This window comes from Podarcis filfolensis, assembly GCF_964270895.1.
Source record: "Podarcis filfolensis genome assembly, chromosome: 14".
Classification (NCBI taxonomy): Eukaryota; Metazoa; Chordata; class Lepidosauria; order Squamata; family Lacertidae; genus Podarcis; species Podarcis filfolensis.
Window position 1 is genome coordinate 11,394,705 of NC_139616.1, and position 25,181 is coordinate 11,419,885.

At 43.4% G+C, this 25,181-nt stretch overlaps 1 protein-coding gene across 7 annotated transcripts in view; it reads right to left on the reverse strand.

Moving 5' to 3' along the window:
• Nucleotides 1-25,181, reverse strand: part of DMXL2 (Dmx like 2) — a 103,887-nt gene that overhangs the window by 63,462 nt on the left and 15,244 nt on the right. For all 7 annotated transcript variants that reach the window (XM_083586068.1, XM_083586065.1, XM_083586067.1 and 4 more), the window contains exons 2-8: nucleotides 23,020-23,142; nucleotides 22,105-22,176; nucleotides 20,740-20,818; nucleotides 19,662-19,818; nucleotides 17,023-17,089; nucleotides 3,686-3,864; nucleotides 1,947-2,136 (exon numbers count right to left, since the gene is read on the reverse strand). In XM_083586068.1, coding sequence (XP_083442194.1) covers nucleotides 1,947-2,136; nucleotides 3,686-3,864; nucleotides 17,023-17,089; nucleotides 19,662-19,818; nucleotides 20,740-20,818; nucleotides 22,105-22,176; nucleotides 23,020-23,142 — 867 coding nt within the window. The remainder of the gene's footprint in view (nucleotides 1-1,946; nucleotides 2,137-3,685; nucleotides 3,865-17,022; nucleotides 17,090-19,661; nucleotides 19,819-20,739; nucleotides 20,819-22,104; nucleotides 22,177-23,019; nucleotides 23,143-25,181) is intronic.

Genomic DNA, 25,181 nt, shown 5'->3' on the forward strand with positions numbered 1-25,181 from the left:
TGAAGGGAGGGCGTTCCACAGGGTGGGTGCCACTACCAAGAAGGCCCTCTGTCTGGTTCCCTGTAACCTCACTTCTCGCAATGAGGGAACCGCCAGAAGGCCCTCGGTGCTGGATCTCAGTGTCCGGGCAGAACGATGGGGGTGGAGACGTTCCTTCAGGTATACAGGACTTTAAGGGCTTTAAAGGTCAGCACCAACACTTTGAATTGTGCTCTGAAACGTACCAATGCAGATCCCTCAGGACCGGTGTTATGTGGTCCCGGCGGCCACTCCAAGTCACCAGTCTAGCTGCTGCATTCTGGATTAATTGCAGTTTCCGGGTCACCTTTAAAGGTAGCCCCACGTAGAGCGCATTGTAGTAGTCCAAGCGGGAGATAACTAGAGCATGCACCACTCTGGCAAGACAGTCTGCAGGCAGGTAGGGTCTCAGCCTGCGTACCAGATGGAGCTGGTAGACAGCCGCCCTGGACACAGAATTAACTTGCGCCTCCATGGACAGCTGTGAGTCCAAAATGACTCCCAGGCTGTGCACCTGGTCCTTCAGGGGCACAGTTACCCCATTCAAGACCAGTTCGCAGCGTGGTTTACCATCCAATCCCTTTTCCCAGGGAACTCTGGGTATCATAGCTCTATGAGAACAGGGGTTTAACTAACAGCTCTCAGCACCCTTAGCAAACTGCACTTCTCAGGATTCTTTGGGGGGAAGCCATTACTCTTTAAAGTGGCTTGATGCTGCTTTAAATGTATAGTGCAGATAGGGCCTAAGATTCACATCCAGTTGTGTACTGATTTCTACTTTACAGGCCAACAAGAGCAGGCAGGAGTAGCTTTGCTGTTCCTTTGAGAGTGGGATGAAGGTATACAGAAGCACTGCTTTGTCTCACAGCCATATATTTGTTGACTTTAAGAGACCTAGCTCTCCAATGCTTTTACGGCAGGAGTGGGGAAACTTTTTCAGCCCTAGGGACCATACTTCGTCATAGGCAGCCTTCCAGGGGCCACATGGCACTGGGGGCGGGGCCAGAGCCAAAGTGGGCGGAGCAACAGATGTGGCTTTTGCACAGTAGGCTACATTCCAAGCATTCAGGTAAGCAGCAGATATCATCACAGTTCAATGACATAATCCCAGGCAAGCAAAAGAACTTGAGGAGGGAACAGAGCACAGATGGGGAGGGGGATTGGCCTGAGAAGAGTCCCGAGGGCCAGACAGCGAGCCCTGCAGTGCCTGCATTTTGTGGAGAAAGGATGTTCCAGTCAAAATATAAAATTCCACATTTGATAGGTGAGCAAAGGGTTAAGACACATGGAATTCCCTGGAAATTCCTAGAAGGCACTCTTGTGAGGTCATAGCCTGTGCTTACCCTGGTGGAAAGGGTAGCAATAGGAAGATAATTCTTATCACTTCCTCCCAGCTGGTTCTCATCATGCAACTACTGTATAGGAATTGAATGCAGGGTCTGTGTGTTCCGGAGTGCAGGCACCATCTTTGATCTAAACCAGGGATGTCCAATTCCCAAAAGACTGCAATCTACTCCCGGGGGGGGGGGGGAAATCTACCCATTTGGGAGGGAGTTCAGATGTGTTCAGCTTTTTTTAGGGAAGCAGGTCAAAGCTGTTGATAAGGATCCCACGATCGACCACGAACATCTGGGGATCGACCTGTCGATCATGATCGACCAGTTGGACACCCCAATCTAAACCATGTACTTTGTAATTTAGAAGTATATGTTGCCTGATGTATTTCATTTTTTTTAAAAAAAATAAAATTTTAATTTGCTTTTCTGTTTTATCGTATCAGCGATGTATACTGTGTTACAGTCGAACACATGGTAATAAGAAAGAAAAAAAAGAAAAAGTTAGCATAAATACAAAATATACGTATGTGAATTCTAAAGCTCAAGGCATAAAAACGAGACTTGGGAAACGGGCTGCTTAGCTCACCATACCTCTAAAGCGTGCTGGATGTTGTCCTTGTGCCTTCCGGAACGGGAGAAGCTGCTGCTGCTGCTAATGCTGGAAGTGCTGGTCTCGCAAATCTGCTCCCCCAGAAGGCTGTCTTCGGGTAACAAGGTCTCTGCCCACAGCCGGCAAATACCATCAAGGCAGGAAGTAAGCAGCACGTTGCAAACAGACCCCCTAAAGGCAATGCAAAAAGGGATATTGGCACTTGTAGCTTAAAGGTTCATAGAACTGGGGGAAGTACTGACTGTAAGATGGCTGTTTGAAACGAGACATGGGGCCTGCAGCAAAAGGTTGCAGTGTAGCCCTCCCCTCCTAAAAGTTGCTCTACCCACCAACACTATTAAATCTACATTCCCTAGCTACTGAGCATGTGCAATCCTTATTGGACATGGGGCTGGTTTCTGGGTTCCCCTGAGCGTGTCATCACCTTTCTTGCCCCTTAGAGCAGGGGTAGGCAATCTAAGGCCTGGGGGCCAGATGCGGCCTTCTCAACCCGGCCCACGGATGGTCCAGGAATCAGCATGTTTTTACATGAGTAGAATGTGTCCTTTTATTTAAAAGGCATCTCTGGGTTATTTGTGGGGCCTGCCTGGTGTTTTTTTATGAGTAGAATGTGTCCTTTTATTTAAAATGCATTTCTGGGTTATTTGTGGGGCATAGGAATTTGTTCATTTTTTTCCCCTTTTCAAAATATAGTCTGGCCCACCACATGGTCTGAGGGACAGTGGACCAGCCCACGGCTGATAAAGGTTGCTGACCCCTGCCTTAGAGGCTCCAATCCTGTCAGCATTCATCAGCTGTGTTTGCTATTAGGAGTGATGCTTCATAATAGTGTCCCAGTGTCCCACTCGTGCTTAGATCTAACCACCGATAAATTATTGCAAAAATGCAAAGAACAGTGGAGCTCATTTCACTCCTTTCTTCTCCCTTTCAGTCCAAACTACCACTCTCTACCCGCCCCCGCCCCCCGAAAAAACAAAACCGAAGAACAGCAGCCAATTTAGGGAAAGCTACTTCTAAAACTGATGGAAGTTTTCCAAAGCAGTCTCTGGTGCTACATGAGGACCAGCCGTTAACAAATATACACAGCTTCAGTACTCTTACTTGTGAAGCCATAAAAGTAAATTAAAAAAAAAGTAAAGTCACTTTTTTAAAAAAATGCAACTAGGCTTTCACAAGTCCCTTGCATCTAGCTAAGAATGCAATCCTTGCACTCTTCCTCATGAGTAAACCTCACTGAGCCAAGTGAGACTTATTTCTGAGTAAACATGAATAGGATCTGTAAGGAAGCTCACTGGGCCCTGGCCTGGGACTCTCTGCATTACCTGCCTAACCTTTCTATACAAGATACAGTGGAACCTCGGTTTTCAAATGTAATCCATTCTGGAAGACCGTTCGACTTCCAAAACGTTCAAAAACCAAGGATCAATGGGCTGGCTGCAAAGTCAATGGGGGGGGAGAGGAAAAACTCGCCTCGGAAGCCGTTCGACTTCTGGGACGTGTTCAAAAACGGAAGCAATTACTTCCGGGTTTTTGGCATTTGGGTTCCGAATTGTTCGGCTTCCGAGACACTCAAAAACCGAGGTTCCACTGTAATTCCATTGCACGGACTCCCTAATTTATAGCATGCAAACTGTAAAATTAATGTGTGACGGGTGCCTATGTTTTTGCACTCAGGTTTGAACCTTTTTTTAGAGACGGGGAAGGAGGAGCAAATTCAAACCTGGGCATAAACTTGCTTGTGTTTCTCCACGAAAATCCCGTCACCGATCGAGGATGTGCCAGATACACAAAGGCAAAATGAACCGGTGTGGAGGTCCTTTTCTGTTCCTCACTCTCTTGGGGGAGAAGAGAGGATTTCCAACCAGTCATCGGATACCAGACTTTTAAGAGACAATCATCCTAGACAAACCAACACATAGCAAATTGACAGTGTACGTGCATAATTACAGTTGTGGTTTTTTTAAAAAACAGCTGCAGGAAATTAGATTAGGGCTGTAGTGATGTGGGAAGGAGGAAGGGCCCTAGCTCAGTTGATGTTCTTGCATGTAGAAGGTACCAGGTTCAATTGCTAGGGTCTGCAGATAGGACTAGGAGAAACTTCCCTGAAACCCTCAACAGATGCTTCCCATCTGTGTAGATATTGCTTCCTACATGGTGGGCACAGCTCAATGCTTCTCCCCCATAATTGAGATCCAACTCCAAAATGACAATTAGCCATACAGAAGAAACAAAATATAAATAATATCACCAGTTCCGCCTTGGTTTTGCAGCAGACAAAATGGTCTTCTGAAGACCATTGTTTGCGTTAGTGTTATCGTAATAATAATAATAATAATAATAATAATAATAATAATAATAAATTTTATTTATATCCCGCCCTCCCCAGCTGAAGCCGGGCTCAGGGCGGCTAACAGCAATAAAATAGTACAACATTCTAAAATCATTCCATTATAAAATTAATTCAACTCAAATTGATGGCAACCATTAGGCTAAAGTTCTGTGAAGATTGCCAAAGGAGGGGGTCAGACCGTGCCTTGGCCAAAGGCCTGGTGGAACAGCTCTGTCTTGCAGGCCCTGCGGAAAGATGTCAAGTCCCGCAGGGCCCTAGTCTCTTGTGACAGAGCGTTCCACCAGATTGGAGCCACAGCCGAAAAAGCCCTGGCTCTAGTTGAGGCCAGCCTAACCCCTTTGTGGCCTGGGACCTTCAGGATGTTTTTGTTTGAAGACCGTAAGTTCCTCTGTGGGACATACCAGGAGAGGCGGTCCCGTAGGTATGAGGGTCCTAGTTACCTATGGAATATACTGTCTTTCCCCGAAAGTAAGACATCCCCCCAAAATAAGACCTACTTCCAGTTTTGCCTCTCGCTGTAATGTAAGGCATCCCCCGAAAATAAGACCTCCCCGATAATAAGGGCTCCCCTGAACATAAGGCCTCCCCGGAATATAAGGCCCCGAAGCTACCATAAGGCGTCTGACTCCTCTGGACCGTAGCGAAGGGCGCCACAGCGCAGCTCACTGATTGGCCGCAGCGCAGCCGGAGCTGTTCAGGCAGTGCAAGGTCTCTTTAAATCAGAGAGCCCGCGCCGCCGCAAGGACAAGCTGCCGCCTGCCGCTTGCTCTGCCCTGGCGGAGTCTGGCTGACTCGCAATTAGACAATAAACGTGTACCGTATTCTTCTTCATGGAAAAATAAGACATCCCCTGAAAATAAGACCTAGCGCATCTTTGGGAGCAAAAATTAATATAAGACACTGTCTTATTTTCGGGGAATCAGGGTACTTTAACAAGTGAACTATCCGCAGTAGTGTGTTTGCCAATGTTGCACTTAAAAGGGTTTGGATAACTAATATAAGGTGATGAACACACTAAACGAAACGTTAATCACTTAACTATTTGTTTGGGCGAGATTGAAACCACAGATTACATTGTTCAACACAAGAGGCACAAGGGACCGGTGGTCTTTCTCAACTCTCTTTTTTTCTATTCATGAAGAACCAATAAACCTTGAAGGATCAACGAGAGACAATGAGAATGGGCCTCACTGCACCTTGTACTTAACTGCCTTAACCTGAGTCAGACCAAAGGTCCATCTTGCTCAGCAATTTACACCAGGGGGGCCAAAATGAATATATATAAGGCTACTGGGCGGTGCTTGCTGAGACTGATGAAGACTTGAAGTAGCCAGAAGAGAGCACACTCCAAGTTGCTGTTTGTTAACAGTTATAACGCTCAGTTATTATCTGTATACGGGTACAAGCAAATAAATTCTCCAGCAAAACATACATCAAGTGAAAATAGGGAAGAGCATCTCTAGAAATAGAACATAAATATCTCTCAGCCACATTTTAGTTAACGGCCAGCCTGCTTAGTGCACACACAGAACTGATACGACGTCTGGCAATAGAAAAGCCATTTCGAAGTCGTAAACCACAAATCATAGATTCACATCCACAACTGATCTGGCACAAATAGCACCTTAGGGATCGCTTTAGCTGCCCACCCACTCCCCCGAAAAACAAATTAATTTTGCAGCTAAGGTTAGGAATTGCTGAGAAGATGGGAGTTAAGGTCATTATGTTGATCATATGAAATGATTATTAGATTGCACTTGCCAAAGAGATATTTAGTGCCCTTTGATACATCAAGTCATTTTCTTCTGAAAGACAGATGCTCAGGGGTCTAGTGTCCCCCCCCCTTAATCCATCTTCCTGCCCCATCTTCTGCATTCCATATTCAGGCCCCAGGCCCACTGAATGAATACACACACACACACACACACACACACCCATGGGGTATAAATAATAATAATTATTGTTATGATGATGATGTTGTTTCCCATGCATTTTCCTTGTACGGCATTCCCTTTGATTATATTAATTTTTATTGCCTTTTCTTCAAAATTAAGGTAGTTCTTAGCTCAGTGGAACAGCAGATGTGTTGCATGCACAAGGGCCCCAATCCCTGGCATTTCCAGTTAAAGGAGATCAGGCAGCAGACTGGGAGAGACCTCTGCCCTGAGGAGCTTCCAGATTTAGCTGTACCCAAATCAATGTCATTCAATTTTAAGTTGGAAGTGGAATAGCAACTCTGCTTCCAGACTTCTAACACACTGTGACCAAGGGGGCAGTGTTGGAGGAAAGGTAGTTTTCATTGGGACAGTTGTGTATGTGTTGGAAGTCCACCCTGCACCCTGCATACGCAATTTAGAGGGGGAAGAAAATAGTCATAGCTACATGGGCAATGATACACGGAAAGGGAATGGTTAAAGTGAAAGAGGTGACTGCTTGAGGAGAAAAACAGACAATACAGATGGAACTGATTAGAGCAGGACTTTCCAAGCTTGGGTCTTCAGTTGTTTTGGGACTACAGTTCCCATCATCCTTGACCACTGGTCCTGCTAGCTGGGGATGATGGGAGTTGTAGTCCAAAAGCAGCTTCCGGAGGCGGCGCGAAACTGTAATGGCGGTCCTCTTCTAGTCTGAAGAGGGGCTCCGCAGGAAAGGGTCGTTTCGCTGCGGCACAGCGACGACCCATCAAGAAAAACCACGAGCAGAGTGAGCTCGTGGCCGTGGGACTCGGCGGGCACCTGGAGCGACCCCGAAATCGCGAAAGGAACCCCGTAAGGGGCTCCGGAGTGAAAGAGGGGTAGCGGTGCTGTGAGTTCATCGCTCTTTCTGCGGGAGTGAAGCCGCGCAGCTGTTGCAGATGAGCGCCGACCTTTCTTCCTTTAAAGATTCGACTGAAACAACAAACCCGTGAGTAAGGACGTTAAATTCGGCAGTAAATTCTTGAAAAAAATTTTGGCTGTAACCGGGAGACGTTAAAAAGGAAGTCCGCCTCCCGGAGCTGCTTACAAGATCAAAGCAAGGGATCAGAGAAGCGAAAAGCGGCTGAAAAGGGATGTTTTAAAGAGGGACTTTCATGCACTTTCAGAAGTGACTGTTAACGAGAAAAGATAGACTTATTTGTGAGCAATTTTTTAAAAGGAAAATTGGAGCGATCCTCCCCAGTAAGATCATTCAAAGCTAAATTCCAAATCGTCGGGCTGCTGGAGGGGAAACTGTTTAACTGCGGAACTGTTACAAATTGTTACAAACTTTTACAGACGTATGGATACCCTTGAGCTTTTGAGCTTTAACAAGCTGGACTGGATACAAATTGTAGGCACCTTTTTGAAACTTTGTTAAAAGTTTAAAGTACTCTGCAGGACTTGTTTATTACCATTTGGGACTATTGCATTTCTGTTTTTTAACATACAGGGGACTTTAATGGCGGAAAAGTTGCCTTCTTCTTTTTGAAACTTTGGTGGTACTCCCCCTAGAGGATTTTGGGAATATAAGGCCTGGGAACAGCTTTTTATGTTTACTCTCTCTCACTGGATTGTTTTTAAATTGGATCTGTCTTTCCCATGGGACAATAACAATTTGACCTTGAACATTGACTGATGAGTGGTACAGGAAAGACAAGAGCAGCCAAAGCCAAGGAAGCTAAGGAGAAGGAAAAGGAAAAAAAGCAGGCACAGCTTGTACAAACAACTTTGACTCAGGGACGCAGATCATCAGTTCCAGCTGTGCTGGGCGTACAAAAGGCAGAAGCCGAAAAGTCTAAAATTCCAGCAGAGGAAGATATGGCAGCAGGAGCATCTGAGGGAGTTCTGAAACAAATCTTGGAGCAGTTGGCAGCTTTAAATCAAAAGGTTGACAACCAATCATCAAAAATTGACCAAGCTACATCTTCGATCCAGAAATTGACAGATCAGGTTTCCCAGCATACACAAGCAATTGAAAAATTGCAAGGAGCTACACAAGAAAACCGTAATTTGGCTGGGGAAGCTGTTCAAATTGCAACGGCAGCTAGAAAAGAGGTCGAGGAAGTTAGAGGTGAAGTTAAACCTTTGCATAAACAAATTGGTGAACAACAAGCCTACCTCTCGATGGTGGAATTGAAAAATCGTGAGAATAACCTCAGATTAAGAGCAATCCCAGAAATTGAACAAGAAGATTTAATTGGATTTTTGACAACAGAATTTTCAAAATTCTGGGGCATTAAGGAAGAAACTGACTTTAAAATAGTGTCAGCTTTTCGGCTGGGAAGATTGGTAAGGAAGGACAGACCCAGAGATTGTTTGATAATTTTGAGATCAAGGGAAGAGAGAGACAAAATATTAGGCCTACATTTCGCAAATACATTGGTGATACAAGATAAAAGGGTGGAAATTTACCGAGACATCCCAAAACAGTTATTGGACTTGAGAACCACTTATTCAGAACTGGCAAGACTGCTGAGAATCAACACAATTCGTTATAGGTGGGAGTTTCCACAAGGGTTATCATTTACTTACAAGCAGAAGAAGGTAAAGATAAAAACACCAGAGGATTTACAAAAGTTCCTGCACGATCACGGTGAAGATCTCCAAAAAGAAGCAGCAGCACTTTGTCCTCTACCACAAGTTGGGATTCCGCCTGGAGGCGGAGCAGGCCCTACACCCTCGGGACCAGAAGATACACCACTCTAGGTGTAACAAAACAGTACAGGATGTCTCTGCAGCTACTTAGTTGGAATATAAATGGCGGAAATTCTCCGGAAAAAAGAAGGAAAATATTTCACATATTGAAGAAAGAACAATTGGACATTATTTGTTTACAAGAAACCCATGTGACCAGGCTTCACAGAAAAGTCTTAGTTAACAAAAGACTAGGCCAAGAATTTATTTCATCAGACAAGGTTAAGAAAAGAGGCGTGGTGATATATGCCAAGGAGAGCCTGGCACCAAAATTGGTATTTAAAGATGAGCAAGGAAGAATCTTGGCGATTGAAATCCAGACACAAGGAGAAAAAATTTTGATATTAGGAATATATGCGCCAAATGACGGGAAATCAGAATTTTTTAAGAAGCTGCATGAGACCATGCTGGACTATATGGACTACAACAACATCATAATGATGGGAGACATGAATGGAGTGGTATCTACACATATGGATAAGTCTCAAAATCAAAACTTAACATCAGATGGCAGACTGCCTAAAACTTTCTTTGAACTGATTGACAATTTGGATCTGATTGATATATGGAGGACAAAAGACCCCCTAGGTAAAGAAGGAACTTTCTTCTCTGAGGCCCACCTGTCATGGACAAGGATCGACCAAATCTGGACATCTAGAGGGCTGGCACCCAAGACTAGAAAGGTGGAAATCTGCCCAAAAACATGCTCCGACCACAATGCTTTGAAACTAGAACTTAGACTTACCCAAACCGGTTCCTTCAGATGGAGAATGAATGACACCTTATTAAGAGATCAAGAGATTGTGAAAAAGGCCCAAAAAACGTTAAAGGACTATTTTGAAATCAACCTGAACACTACAGTTGAAAAAAGAATGATCTGGGACGCAAGTAAAGCCGTTATGAGAGGGTTTCTGATACAACAAAATACAATCAAGAAAAAGCTCTGGAATGGAAAGAAGGATAAAATATTGGAGAAAATATATCAAGGTGAGAAGAAACTGAGAACCAATCCCAAGTCAAAGGAAGTGCTGAGAGAAATCAAATTCCATCAAGCACAATACTCTAAACTGATAAATCAAGAGATCGAATGGAAAATCAAACAGATGAAGCAAAGATCGTTTGAATCAGCAAATAAATGTGGAAAGCTGCTAGCTTGGCAGCTGAAAAAAAGACAAAAGTTAAATACAGTGACAAATCTAGAGATTGAAGGAAGAATGGTTCAGAAACCAGAAGAAATCAGGAAGTGCTTCCACAGATACTTCAAAGAACTTTATGCACAAGGGCCTCAGAAAGAGTTGGAGATAGATCAATTTTTAAGGATAAATGGACTACCAAAAATAACCCAAGATAAAAGATCAATCTTGAATTGTAAAATAACTCAACAGGAAATTGAAGGTGCCATTCAGAATATGCAACTTGGCAAATCTCCAGGCCCGGATGGGCTTACCTCCAAATACTACAAGACTTTGAAGGACTACTTGACACAGCCTTTGATGGAGGTATGCAACCAGATCATGGAGGGGAAGAGGGCACCGGAAACGTGGAAAGAAGCATTCATCACATTGATACCCAAGCTAGAATCTGAAAAGACCCAGCTTAAGAACTACCGTCCCATCTCACTCCTGAATGTGGATTACAAAATATTTGCAGACATTTTAGCAAGCAGACTTAAAAAGGTCTTAAATGAAGTAATTCACAAGGACCAAGCTGGCTTTCTCCCTGGTAGACATTTATATGGAAATACCAGAAACATCATTGACATTTTGGAACTATTGCAAACCAATAGGAACACAAGGGCGGTTTTAATCTTCATTGATGCGGAGAAAGCATTTGATAATATATTTTGGAAGTTTATGAAGAAAAATTTGGAAGGGATGGGAGTGGGACGGGGGTTTGAAAATGGAATAGAAGCAATCTATTCAGAACAGAAAGCTAAATTAATAGTGAACAATGTGGTGACGGAGGAATTTAAAATTGAAAAAGGGACACGACAAGGGTGCCCTCTATCCCCTCTTTTATTCATTTCAGTCCTGGAGGTGCTATTGAACATGATTAGGGAGGACCGGTTGGTACAAGGGATAGAGGTCGGAGTGAAACAATATAAACTGAAAGCTTTTGCAGATGACTTAGTTTTGACATTACAGGAGCCAGAACCCAGTACAAAAAGAGTTTTAGAACTTATTCATGAGTTTGGTCGGGTTGCAGGATTTAAGTTGAACAAACAAAAGACTAAGGTTTTGGCCAAAAACTTGACATCTACAGAAACAGAGGGGTTTCAGAGAGAAACAGAATTAAATGTGGTTAAAAAGGTGAAATACCTAGGGATCTATTTGTCTTCCAAAAATTTGAACTTATTTAAAGACAATTATGAAAAATGTTGGTCGGAAATTAAGAAGGACTTAGAAATTTGGTCAAGATTGAAACTTTCCTTGTTGGGTCGAATAGCAGCTATAAAGATGAATGTATTGCCGAAAATGTTATTTTTGTTTCAGACCCTACAGATCGTGGACAGAGTGGAATGTTTTGGAAAATGGCAGAAGGATATATCTGGGTTTGTCTGGCAGGGCAAAAAGCCTCGAATAAAGTTTAAAATACTAACTGACTCGAAAGAAAGAGGAGGGTTTGCCCTGCCGGACTTGAGGTTATATTATGAATCTGCAGCCTTCTGCTGGTTGAAAGATTGGTTTTTGTTAGAAAACACTGATGTCCTGGATCTGGAAGGGTTTGATAATGCTTTTGGTTGGCATGCATATCTATGGTACGACAAGGTTAAGGTTCATAAACTGTTCAAAAATCATATTGTCAGAAAATCAATTTTTGCAGTCTGGATGAAATATAAGGACTTATTAGAGAGTAAAACCCCGAGGTGGCTATCACCAGTGGAGGCCAAGGCTCGAAAAAGACCCAATATGGAGGCCTATTGGCCGAAATATTGGGAAATAATCGAAAAAATTGGAGACAACTGGAAACTGCAGAGTAAGGATAAACTAAAAAATAAGGTGCGAGATTGGTTACACTATGCTCAAATTCAAGAGGTTTTTAAATTGGATAAAAAAGTTGGTTTCCAAGTGGAAAAATCGAAATTGGAGACAGAATTGTTAGAACCAAAAACTAAGGTATTATCGAGAATGTACAACTTGCTGCTTAAGTGGAATACACAGGATGAGACAGTTAAATCTGCCATGATAAAATGGGCACAGGATGTCGGACATAACATTATGTTTGAAGACTGGGAAAGGTTATGGAACAACGGGATAAAATTCACGGCATGTAGTGCCCTGAAAGAAAATATTATGAAAATGTTATACCGGTGGTACATGACCCCAGTCAAGCTAGCTAAGATATATCACCTGTCTGATAACAAATGTTGGAAATGTAAGGAGGCAGAAGGGACATTTTTTCATCTCTGGTGGACCTGCCCAAAAGTGAAGGCCTTCTGGGAAATGATTTACAATGAACTGAAAAAGGTATTTAAGTATACCTTTCCCAAGAAACCAGAGGCCTTCCTGCTGGGCATGGTAGACCAGAAAGTGTCAAAGAAAGATAGAACTTTGTTTATGTATGCTACCACAGCAGCAAGAATACTCATCGCAAAGAATTGGAAGACACAAGATTTACCCACGTTGGAGGAATGGCAGACGCAGTTGATGGACTATATGGAACTAGCTGAAATGACCGGCAGAATCCGAGATTTGGATGAAGAATCAGTCGAGGCGGATTGGAAAAAATTTAAAGACTATTTGCAAAAATACTATAAGCTGTATGAACTTTAAGACAGTGCATGTTTTTGGAAAGGTTACGCTTTAGCAAATATGATTAAGCAAATGGTAAAATTAATGACAAATGAGAAAAGAAGTCAATGTGAATCAAACATTTTATGTTTATTTTAAAAGGTAACAAAGTTAAGATACAATATACTGAATATGGGTACATAATAATGGAAAGTTCCAACAAGGTTTGAAATAAGGTAACAAATTGCTGATATTGCTACTACAAAGAACGCAGATCTGGAAGGTGTGGGGAAGTCCAATGGTTTTCTTTTTTGTTAAAAAAATCAAAAATTGTTTCTTGTATTTGGGTTTTTCTGTATTGTATTGAATTGTCAAAATTATGAAAAGAAACGTAATAAAAATTATTTAAAAAAAAAAAAAAAACAAAAGCAGCTGGAGACCCAAGTTTGGGAAACTCTGGTCTAGACCAGCCTTTCTCAACCTGTGGGTCCCCAGATGTTGTTGAACTACAACTCCCATCACCCCTAGCTAGCAAGGCCAGAACTCAGGGATGATGGGAGTTGTAGTCCAACAACATCTGGGGACCCACAGGTTGAGAACCGCTGGTCTAGAGCAATCTATACTGGCCAAAACAAACAAACAGAAGCAAAAGGAAGAAAACATGAGAAAATGTTTTGTCCAAAACATGATGCAGAAGTGAGTCAACGGCAGGCATAGGCAAACTCGGCCCTCCAGATGTTTTGGGACTACAATTCCCATCATCCTTGACCACTGGTCCTGTTAGCTAGGGATGATGGGAGTTGAAGTCCCAAAACATCTGGAGGTCCGAGTTTGCCTAGACCTGGTCAACGGCATGTGGCTATTCCACAATATTTGTTCGTGTGGAAGCAGCTTAAGACCCTAGGGAATGGTTGCCAATCAGAGCAGATGGGCTAGAGAAGGGTAGCCAACCTGTGGGCTCACCAGATTTTGCTGCCCGACAATTCCCATAATCTCTGACCACTTGCCACTCTGGCTGGGGGTGATGGAATCTGGAGCCCAGCAACACTTGAAAGGCCACAGGATAGTCAACCCTGAGGCAGATGGACAAATGATTTGACAGCATAAGGCAACTCCTTATAGCTTTGCAAATTTTCCGCTGGATAACAGCAACTTGCTGAGGAGCAAGACGCAATAACATTTCCACCCTTCCTTTTCACCTCTCTTGAAACGCTTTCCTATCATTTCTTCCTGATCATTTTCCTACACCCCTGACAACTGGAGAATACAGAGCCTTACCTACAAGCACTGTCCCAACTCTTCCTCTCTCTTGGTTTTCCATTCATTACATTCTCACCAGGGAAGATGTGATTTGGCTACAGCATACCTGGTTCCCAAGGTTTAGCTCCCCTCTTCTAATAGTCCCTGATCTTAGCCAAAATGCCAAGAAACAATTACACTTTTTATATTGGGAACATGGCTTGGGAATGAAGTTAGGATAATAAATTATTAGAAGAGATTGCAGAGCTCTCAAGGTACTATCTAAAAGTAATAAATCCTAAAGATTTTTTTTTTTTTGGCCGGGGTGGAGAGGAAGGACAATACAATCATCTCTGCAGAGACACAATTAATGAAACAATACGTTTTAGCCAGACGTAGTGCCGCGATCACCAATCTAAACCAAACTGAGCCACAATGCAAGAACTAAAATGGCAACCGTCTCTGGCACAGGCAGAAAATGGCTTCCAAGACCATCTGCTTCAGTTACTTAGTCACAGACCTCTGGCGCTGCACACAATGGGGCAAAACAGATGGAGATCGATGGAAACGAAAGAGCCTTTGACAACCTCCTGCTACATCACTGAATTCTGAATTAAATGTAATATTGAGTACATAAGAGGTGGCTACTGGATCAGGCCAGCAGCCCACTTTGTCCAGCACAAAGTCTCACAGTGGCCAACAGCTGCCTATGAGAAGCCTACTAAGGGAACTGTTTTGTCTTAATTGACATGTCTAATGTAGGCCTATTAATTTCAGTGGGTCAACTCTGTATAGGCCCCATCTGCACTATACATATAAAGCAGTGCCGTACCACCCTAAGTGCTCATGGCTTTCCTCAGAGCCCATGACACTGGACAAAACACCCGCCTCAGGCAGCAGAACTGCGAGAGGCCAAACTACGCCATATCCTCATTTTGCCTCAGGTGGCGAGCCTTGAAAGGAGACCTCCTATCCCCCCCCCCCAACGAGCTACAATTTCCAGACTGGATTAACAATCAGCCCCTCTTTCCAGGAAACTCTGGGAACTAACTCCATGCGGGATGTCCTAACATCACCTTTAAAAAAAACTACAGCTCCCAGAAACCTTTTGGGGGAAACCGAGACTGTTTAAAGATGCACGATGCTGCTTCAAAGGTATGGTGCAGATGGGAACTTAATTGAATACAAATAGATTTACAACTATATAATAACTCATGAAATAATAATAATAATAATAATAATAATAATAATAATAATAATTTATTTATATCTCACCCTCCCCAGCCGAAGCCGGGCTCAGAGCGGCTAACGACAATAAAAGTAACACCATTTACATAAAATCACAATCAATTAATTGAAATACATTCTAAAATCAATTCATTCTAAAATCAATTCAGAATCAAATGCTCATTAATTGTATCAGGGTGTACTTAAGTACAAGGGACGGTAGAAAGCTCAGTGGCATCTACTGGCAGATAACTGGATTTGCAGTAGATCAGGAAGCAAAGGGCTTTTAGAATCCCGGATCTGTGTAGTAACTTAACCAATATAAAGGCACAGCTTATCCAGGGCAGCTAGTGTATGGCTTGTGGATGCTGTAAGCAACTGGATCTGACAAGTCACTGGCCGTTATTTGGTTCCCGTCGGTAGTCCTCACTGTTCTAATAAAAATCAAAAGCCAGCCCCACAAACCTGAAGTCTGTGCAATTAAAACAACCAACTGCAGCAAATTATTTAATCCTTGGGGGTGGGGGGGTGGGGTGACACTGCTAAGACAGAATCACATCGAATGACAAGAAAAGACAAGAAGCTAAAAATAAAATGAAAATCCAGGGATCCAAAGCTTTGAAAGAATAATCCACTATACATTTGAAAATTCTTTTAATCGAGATTAAATCACTCAACATGGAGAGAATAGTGAGGTGTGGGACACAGGAGACCACAGCTCAAATCCTACTTAGTCATGAAGGTCACTAGGTGACCTCAGGTCAGAAGAATGATTTAAACTGGTACCCACCCCAAGCTTTTCAGACCCAAAGCCCACCTGTAGTCACTACCTGGACTATGGAAGCCGCTTAAGTATGGGTTTTTAAAAAATTATTTTAATGGCACACATGCAACTTCATCTCCTCCCTTTCCTATTCCACTGTCTTTCTCAGCACGGTCCCGAGGTCAGTGTCAGAAAGGAAAATATGATTTGCACCCAGAAGATCCTAAGTTCACCTCCCTGGCATCTCAAATCAAAATGATCAGGAGCAGATAAGCCATGTATATTAAACAGATAAATAAATGAAAAGGCAAAGGCCTGAGACCAAGGAGACCTATTAGAGTAGTCAATACTGAGCTGGGTAGACAAATAATCTAACCTAGCATATGACAGCTTCCTATATTTCTCTTCCTTTCCTGGGGTTAGGGCCCTTCGGCTCCATCAGGGTTTGGCAGCCCTGGACACAAGAAGGAGAAGGAACAGATTGGGGAACTAGAAGGTGGGCGCCCAGGGATGGGGCAGGACTTGTTGCTGAGAACCGGGTGCTGGCTCCATAGGTGGGATCAGAGACACCTGTCCAGAAGGAGTGTAGGTGTGCAGAACTATGGGGAGACAGTCTTGTGTTTGAGCTTGCCCTGCCTCGTCATTCAAAACTGGGCGGGGAGAGTAGTGTCAAGTGTCAGGACTCTTCCTTTTGGTTATGAATCTGTTGCCTTGCTCACACACCTTGGTGTTCCGACTTCTGGACCTTATGCTTGCTGATAAGCCTGTACTAATATTAGCCTGAAGGAATAGATCTCCCTCACTAGCAAGTAAGAGTCACTGGGTTTGGGATGGGAGCTTGACATGTCTCTTAAAAGACAGTAAGTCTAAGACAAAGGACAGCAAAAGCATCTTGCTGCCTCTAGTGCAACATTCCTTAGGCTGCAGCTAGATCCAATTTAGGGTCCTGACTCACTAGCTGAAGACCAGCGCATAAGATGTTATATGGCTATTCCCTGTTAGATACGCGAGGAAACAATTCTATTTTACTAAGCAGAGTTAATACAATTCCTGGCACACTCCAAAAGTGCAATTCACTTTCTTTCTGGTCCTTACCTTTCCGGCTGTGGCAAAATATTCGCCATCTGGGGACCATTCCATCAGATGTACAGACACGGCCGTTCTAAAGAGCAAAGCAAGAGAAAAGAATGCAGTTCTCCACTGAAGGGGAATTTACTTTTTTTATGGACACAGCTATGGCAGCCTAAGGTTATTCTCGCCATTGACATCTCGTTACACATACAGGAGAAGTTAGCTAAAAATACTTTAATTGCCGTATGGCAATGATGAGTAACCTGTGGCCCTCCAGGTGCTGTTGAACTACAATTTCCACCATACCTGATCACAGACTATTCTGGCTGGGACTGATGGGAGATGGAGCCCACCAACATCTGGAGGACCACAGGCAACATCTGCCGCACATCTCTGCTGAATAGCATTACTAACTTTAAAAGCCAATTGTATTATTGAAGCAGGATCAAGGGTTTTGGCACTCTCAGTGAAGCAATGAAATGGTGCTCCATCCCTTTAGCAACCCTGAGGCCTCATAACTCATATTTTTAGTGTTTATCTGTAACTGTTGTCACATTCTCTGTAAAAAAAGAAGAATCTCATGTCAGCGTTCAGTATGAGCTGCCTGAACCAAATATGCTTGCACCCTGGATTTTGCAGCAACATGAAGCCAACTCCCAGATACGCAAAAGGGGCACAATGTTTTCTGGCTCTATACTAGTTTTGTTAGGCACAACATTGTGAGCATTGTTCGAAATGAAAAGAAGACTGCATCTTGAGGGGAAATGACTACTGACTATAACAGAACTCCGTGGCTAGGCAAAACGCTTTGGAACAGAAGTAATCAGGTGACAGAGGATTGTTTTGAACCAAGTTCTTCTCACAGTAGACCCACTGAAATCAATGAAGTTAAGCTAACTCTGAGGACTAGAGTTGAATGATACTAAGAACCTCATTTTATATGATGCTAAACCACAGAGCTTAGCACTTGCCGATCAGAAGGTCGGTGATTTGAATCCCTGCGACGGGGTGAGCTCCCGTTGCTCGGTCCCTGCTCCTGCCAACCTAGCAGTTTGAAAGCACGTCAAAGTGCAAGTAGATAAATAGGTACCGCTCCAGCGTGAAGGTAAATGGCGTTTCTGTGCGCTGCTCTGGTTCGCCAGAAGCGGTTTAGTCATGCTGGCCACATGACCCGGAAGCTGTACGCTGGCTCCCTCGGCTAAAAAGCGAGATGAGCGCCGCAACCCCAGAGTCGGTCACGACTGAACCTAATGGTCAGGGGTCCCTTTACCTTTACCTTATAGACCAGAAAGAAATTGTGGGTTTTTAGCCCCTTGCCTTCCCCCAGCATTTCCCCCCTCTCTTGAGAAGCATCGCTTCCAGTTTAGCATAAGCCACAGTTTGACAACCAGCCAATTTGAACATGACAGCACTGATCCCACCCCAAAATTGGAAATCCACTTCAATCTGTGGTTTCTATTTCTGGTTTGGAGGCATAGTTTGTTGATTCAGATGTCCCTGTAAACAATGGTTTGTGCTAAGCAAAAAACTGGAAGGGAATCTGCATCCATTAGGGAGAAGAGGAAGCATGCAAGCCCACAGCTCAAATCCAATCCCCAGTTGTCTGAACCAACTAGAGATTTGTTGTGTTCAGTTATGCTTCCCTGGAAGAAGAAGTCAATATGGTTTGGAATGCACTGGAGACTTTGCACCTAACAAATGTAAATATATACAGAGAAGCTTGTTGCTATTCTGTACTGGGCTTTCAAGTAGTATAAAGGTAAAGGTACCCCTGCCCGTACGGGCCAGTCATGTCCGACTCTAGGGTTGTGCGCCCATCTCACTTAAGAGGCCGGGGGCCAGCGCTGTCCGGAGACACTTCCGGGTCACGTGGCCAGCGTGACGAAGCTGCTCTGGTGAGCCAGCACCAGCGCAGCACACGGAAACGCCGTTTACCTTCCCGCTATAAAGCGGTACCTATTTATCAACTTGCACTTAGGGGTGCTTTCGAACTGCTGGGTGGGCAGGAGCTGGGACCGAAAGACGGGAGCTCACCCCGCCGCGGGGATTCGAACTGCCGACCATGCGATCGGCAAGTCCTAGGCACTGAGGTTTTACCCACAGCACCACCCGCGTCCCGTTTTCAAGTAGTATACTTGGAGCATAAAGAACATGCAGCTCATTAAAAAGCATATATGGCTTTTTAATGAGCTGCATATGTAAAAATAATTTCAGGTTCTAAGAGCGATTAGGGATGGGACTGTAAGACGTCCCTGCCTTTCCTCCATAATCATAAAGGCAAAGGACCCCTGATAGTTAAGTCCAGTCGCGGACGACTCTGGGGTTGCGGCACTCATCTCACTCTATAGGCCGAGCAGCCGGCGTTTGTCTGCAGACAGTTTTTCCGGGTCACATGGGCAGCATGACTAAGTCACTTCTGGCGAAACCAGAGCAGCGCACGGAAATGCTGTTTACCTTCCCGCCAGAAAGGTACCTATTTATCTACTTGCACTTGGATGTGATTTTGAACTGCTAGGTTGGCAGGAGCTGGGACCAAGCAACAGGAGCTCACCCTGGCATGGGGATTCGAACCGCTGACCTTCCGATCGGCAAGCCCAAGGCTCAGTGGTTTACACCACAGCGCCACCCACGTTCTCTATAATCATACTCTCGCACAAACTTACCTGCAGTGCCAGACACATTTCCAGTCGCTTAGAACAGGATGGATTTTATCATCTTTGAGCTCCAAGTCAGGATCATCTTCCTCCTCCTCTTCTAGGATATCACTAGATGGAGGGGCCCATAACTGCAAATAATCTGTTGCAGTCAGCAGCCGGTTACCTGGAAGCAATGGATATTTAAGCAAAGTAGACAGCAATATTTGACCTATATGCATTTTACCTTCTACTTTTTCTTCCAACATTTGTGAATGAAAATATGGGGCTGGGGAATCGTGGAGGACAGAATTCTCCTCCACAAAGACTATTGCACTAACATAAGCATCTGCTTTTGTTACTGTCGGTATAATTATATTCAAGACAGTTCCATGTGCTAGGTCTGTTTGTGAGCTGACCCCCCCCCCAAAGACACATAAGAACATAAGTCGAGCCTGAAGAATAGAGAAGAGACACTCTTAAGAATATTAGGGTGGGGGGCAGGGGAAGCGTGGCTTTGTTTTTTGCAGTCTTCAGATGAGAACTGGACCATGTGAAAAATGAACATAAGATTTTTAGCTGCAGTTCATTCATTTTCAGCTTTGTATTCTTGTTATAAAAAAGTGCACCTAGACATTCTGCTGTTGGCCCATAACCTAGGTTTAAGGTGCCATTTAGCTCCTGGTTTTCATATCTCGGTTTCTAACACTGATCCCCTCTTATTTGGCATGCCTCTAAACTAAAAAGTCCCAAAAGCTATAACCTTTTTTCATAGGGGAATCACTTCATTCCCTGGATCAATCTGGCTGCTCTTTTCTAACCTTTTTTCCCAGCTCTACAATATCTGCTTCGAGGTGAAGCGACCAAAACTGTGCACAGTATTCCAAATGCAGTCTTACTGTTGTTTGTACAACAGCATTATGATATTGGCAGCTTGATTTTCAACTGCTTTCCTAATGAATGGAATAACACACTAGAGGGAGGCAAAAGTACCTTGATAATATTAGAGGAAATCACCAAAGATTCCCCCTGAAGAAGATCCCTCACAGTAACATGCTGCAAAGCGCATTAGGAAGTGGGAACTGACTTAATGTTGACTTCGTATTACCTTGAGGATCCCATGCTAGGTTGAAGGTCATAGAACTGAGGAAAAACTGCCCTGTCTTCAGCCATTGACACTTCAGTTGCTGCAGTGCAAACATTACAGAGTTAATTCTTAGGGGGCAAAAAACACACCACACAGGACAGGAGCAATCTTTTCTTCACATAGCTATAAAATGACATTTCATGGTTTGTTTGTTTTTTTAATAAAAAAAACATTTGATGTGATTAAGCAGTTACTTTTGCTGTCAAACAGCATTCTTCAAGGGTGACAATTAAAACCAATAACACGCCCCAAATTATGCACTTTTCAAATAACAGATCACAGCCATGGCTGTGGCATAAACACAGGCAACAAATTTGCTTGCACTCCTGCTGTTCTGCATGAATAGCTGATTCATTAAAGAAGGGGAGGGAAGTTATTTTGTGTCCCATGCCTTCATTACAAAGAGCAAAACTAAAGATCTGCAACAGGGAGAGGGGTTCTTCTCATGTACAAAACAATATATTTCTTTTAAAAAATAATTATCATCATAAATACATTCTATACATTCAATGATGAAACATGTTAAGACCACCAAACAATGGAAATTAAACTTAATACATCCTTCACAGCACACGTGGGGAACCTCCTGTCTGCGGGTTAACCATGCCCCCAGAGGCTGAGGTCCAATTTGGCCCATGGTGCCATTTTCCTCCAACCATGCCCGTCGACTGACATTTCTAGGTGAAACTGACAGAGACTATGACATGGTGGTAGAGAGAGGAAGGGCTGGGGAGGCTTGCATGTCAGTTCCAGGAGACGGCAGTGGAGGCTGCCTCCCCAAATTCGGTCTGCCCTCAACAAGCCCTCACCTGCCTGCCGCCTTCCTTCCTTCCTTCCAGCCAGCCCAGGGTGTTCTCCTGCCTGTCAGCTTCCTCCTCCTCCTTAGTCTCAGCCATGGGTAGGCAAACTAAGGCCCGGGGGCCGAATCCGGTCCAATCGCCTTCTAAATCCAGCCCACAGATGGTCCAGGAATCAGCGTGTTTTACATGAGTAGAATGTGTCCTTTTATTTAAAATGCATCTCTGGATTATTTGTGGGGCATAGGAATTCGTTCATTTCCCCCCAAAAAATATAGTCCGGCCCCCCACAAGGTCTGAGGGACAGTGGACCGGCCCCCTGATGAAAAAGTTTGCTGACCCCTGCAGTGTTGTCCTTACAGAACTCAGCAGAGATGTAGGATAGCAGCAAAACTAGCATTCATTGGCTCTGACTCCACCACCTACGGTTGGCCTCCCTGTCTTCTGCTAACAGCTAGGAATGATGTTTACCTGCTCCAAGATAAACAAAAAAAAAATGTGGATTTTATATCACATAATAAATACTTACACAATTTCTCTTATGAGAATTCACCCCAAGGGGCTCAAAAATGCACACGGCATTTCCATAAGAGGCTGCAATCTAGAACAGATTGAGTGAAGAAGTTAGTCTTTTTAAAAAAATTTAACTGTGAATATTTTACTATTTATAGATAGCAATGCATTCATTAGAGTGTTATGTACAAGGACAGAGTCAGAGAAAAAGTAAATTTATACGAACATCGCTTGGCTGTTGTACCAGACACTAGATTTCAAGGGATATGCTACAATGAACCACATTCTGTTCATTCAGAAAGAAAGAAAGAAAGAAAGAAACTATTCTTTACATGTGTAATTTCCAGAATGACTGCCAGTAGCATATCTTAAAAGGCCAAATTGTGCTCAATTCATAAAGCAGAGTAATTTATTTCACTGTTAATTAATTCATTAAAACAGATATGATTTGCCAATTAAAACTTCTTAGGGCAGGGTGCAGCCTTAAAGTTTTAATTCCTATATTTAAAATGATTTCTTTCTTTCTTTCTTTCTTTCTTTCTTTCTTTCTTTCTTTCTTTCTTAAAAAAAGAACACTTTCCTGTCTCCCACTGCTCAAAAGTTCTAAAAACCAGGGTTCCCAAACAGAGGTCTGTGGACCACCCAGAGTCTGCGAGCTACATTCAGGTGGTCTGCGGCACGTCTGTGAAGTACATTTCCAATTTGAATTCCATAGAATTCTTTGGAATTCAAATTGCAATGCAATCAAATAACATACAAGAAAAAAATAAGCAATAAAGCTGCTGTTAAAAGCATCCAGCATCTAGCACAGTGAATTTAAAATTGCTATAAGAGGCAGAGAAAAATCATAAAGTGGTCTGCCAAGATCCTCAGCAGTTTTCAAGTGACCCATGGGCGGAAAGTTTGAGAACCAGTGCTCTGAAATCCTTACCCTTCCTTGCTGGGAACACTCCACGCAGCTGACTTGTATGTTTCCATGCTTAGCACCAGGAATAATTTGCACACATTCAAAGTCATTTGCCAGGATAACAATATCGCATCCGGAGCCGTATGCCTAAAAAGAAATGTGTCAAAAAGGATTTCATTATTTTTCATTTTTCAATTACCGCGCTGTACACATGTGTATTTTCTTTTTAACCTGTTTCCAACCTCCCCGCCCCAAATCATCACAGGAAGTAGAAACATCAACAATACTACTGTTTTAACACTGCCATTAATTTATGTTTCAGTATTGTAACCTGGTGCATGTATGTCAGTCTGTTGTACCCCAAAAGACCCACAGACTGATGGTACCTTAAAAGGCTAACAAATTAATTATGCCATTATGTAAGGAAGTCAATCCTAAATGTTGGAGGGGATGTACAAAGGAACAAATTTTCATATGTGGTCATGTTGTGACATTATCAAATCCTTCTGGAATGCTGTCTTCAGGGAAATAAGCTTGATATACAACAAAACAATTGAAATGTCCCCTGTACTAGCACTACTTGGGCTTAGGATCCCGTCTGCTCACAATTATCCTAAAGATGACCTCTTAGCCTTTTTATGGACGGCTGTTTGTATGGAGATAGCTAGATGTTGGAAAACCGGTGATGGGCTGAACATTGATTCTTGGTATAACAGAGTATGGTCAATAGAAACTAACATGCCAGGTGAGAGTGGAAAAAGGCAAACACGATCCATATTCCTTTTATAACATATGGCAAATGTTTATTGAATACCTAAATTGTTCAGACTATGGCAGGAATCCACCCAGAATTCATGGGAAAATGTGGCGTGATATCTTAGAGCAATCAAATGAAACACATGGCATGATAAAAGTTACTTGTTTATAGTTACTTGTTTACTGTTGTAACAATAGTTTTCTCAAAATTTATCTTCTGTACCATGAAAATAAATAAAAACAGTATTTTAAAAAATTGATTATGCCATTCACTAATCACCCTTCTTTGTGCAAAAAGAAACTCCAAACTCTATTTATTTAGAAAAAAAAAATTATATATTGCTGTATCCTATATCTTTGTAGTTTAAAAGGTAAAGGAAAAGGTACCCCTGACCATTAGGTCCAGTCGTGGATGACTCTGGGGTTGTGGCGCTCATCTCGCTTTATTGACCGAGGGAGCTGGCATTTGTCCCCAGACAGCTTCCGGGTCACGTGGCCAGCATGACTAAGCCGCTTCTGGCGAACCAGAGCAGCACGTAGAAACGCCGTTTACCTATTTATCTACTTGCACTTGACATGCTTTTGAACTGCTAGGTGGGCAGAAGCTGGAACCAAAGAACGGGAGCTCACCCCGTTAACAGTTAAAAGCAAGTTAAAAGCCAAAAGGAAATTTTAAATGAACAGCATTAGACCGGGGGGGGGGGCGTGGCGTGTTGTACTCTTAATTGCCTGCATAGGTCCGGCGACGTTTAAAAGTTGGCACAGAAGGCGTCTGCTGAATCTCTTTTGGCAAGATCTTCCACAGACCTGGGCCAATGGCTCTGAAGGTTCAGTTTCTCCCCTTGTCTATGCATTACAAATTATAAACCTAAACACCAACTACTTCGCAAATTATTTTGGGTGATATTCAAATACTGGTTCCATCAGTGGAACTCCCCCTCCCTCACCAGATCCACTCTGGCAAGTTGGGGGAACCCCCAGAACAGATTTAGGGAACACAAAGGGGTAGAAGAGGTAGAGAATTTCCACTGCACAAGTGGAAATCTTTGCGAATAAAGGAACGAGTTTGCTGGATAACGCCATTTGCATGTTATTATGATTAGCAATTTAGTCATGCTGGCCACATGACCCGGAAGCTGTACGCTGGCTCCCTCGGCCAATAAAGCAAGATGAGCGCCACAACCCCAGAGTCGGTCACGACTAGACCTTATGGTCAGGGGTCCCTTTACCTTTACCTATGATTAGCAATAGAACCATCCTTTCTCTCCCAAGGAGCCAGCGTTTGTCCACAGACAGTTTTCTGGGTCATGTGGCCAGCATGACTAAGCTGCTTCTGGCGAAACCAGAGCAGCGCACGGAAATGCTGTTTACCTTCCCACCAGAACAGTACCTATTTATCTACTTGTACTTTGACATGCTTTCGAACTGCT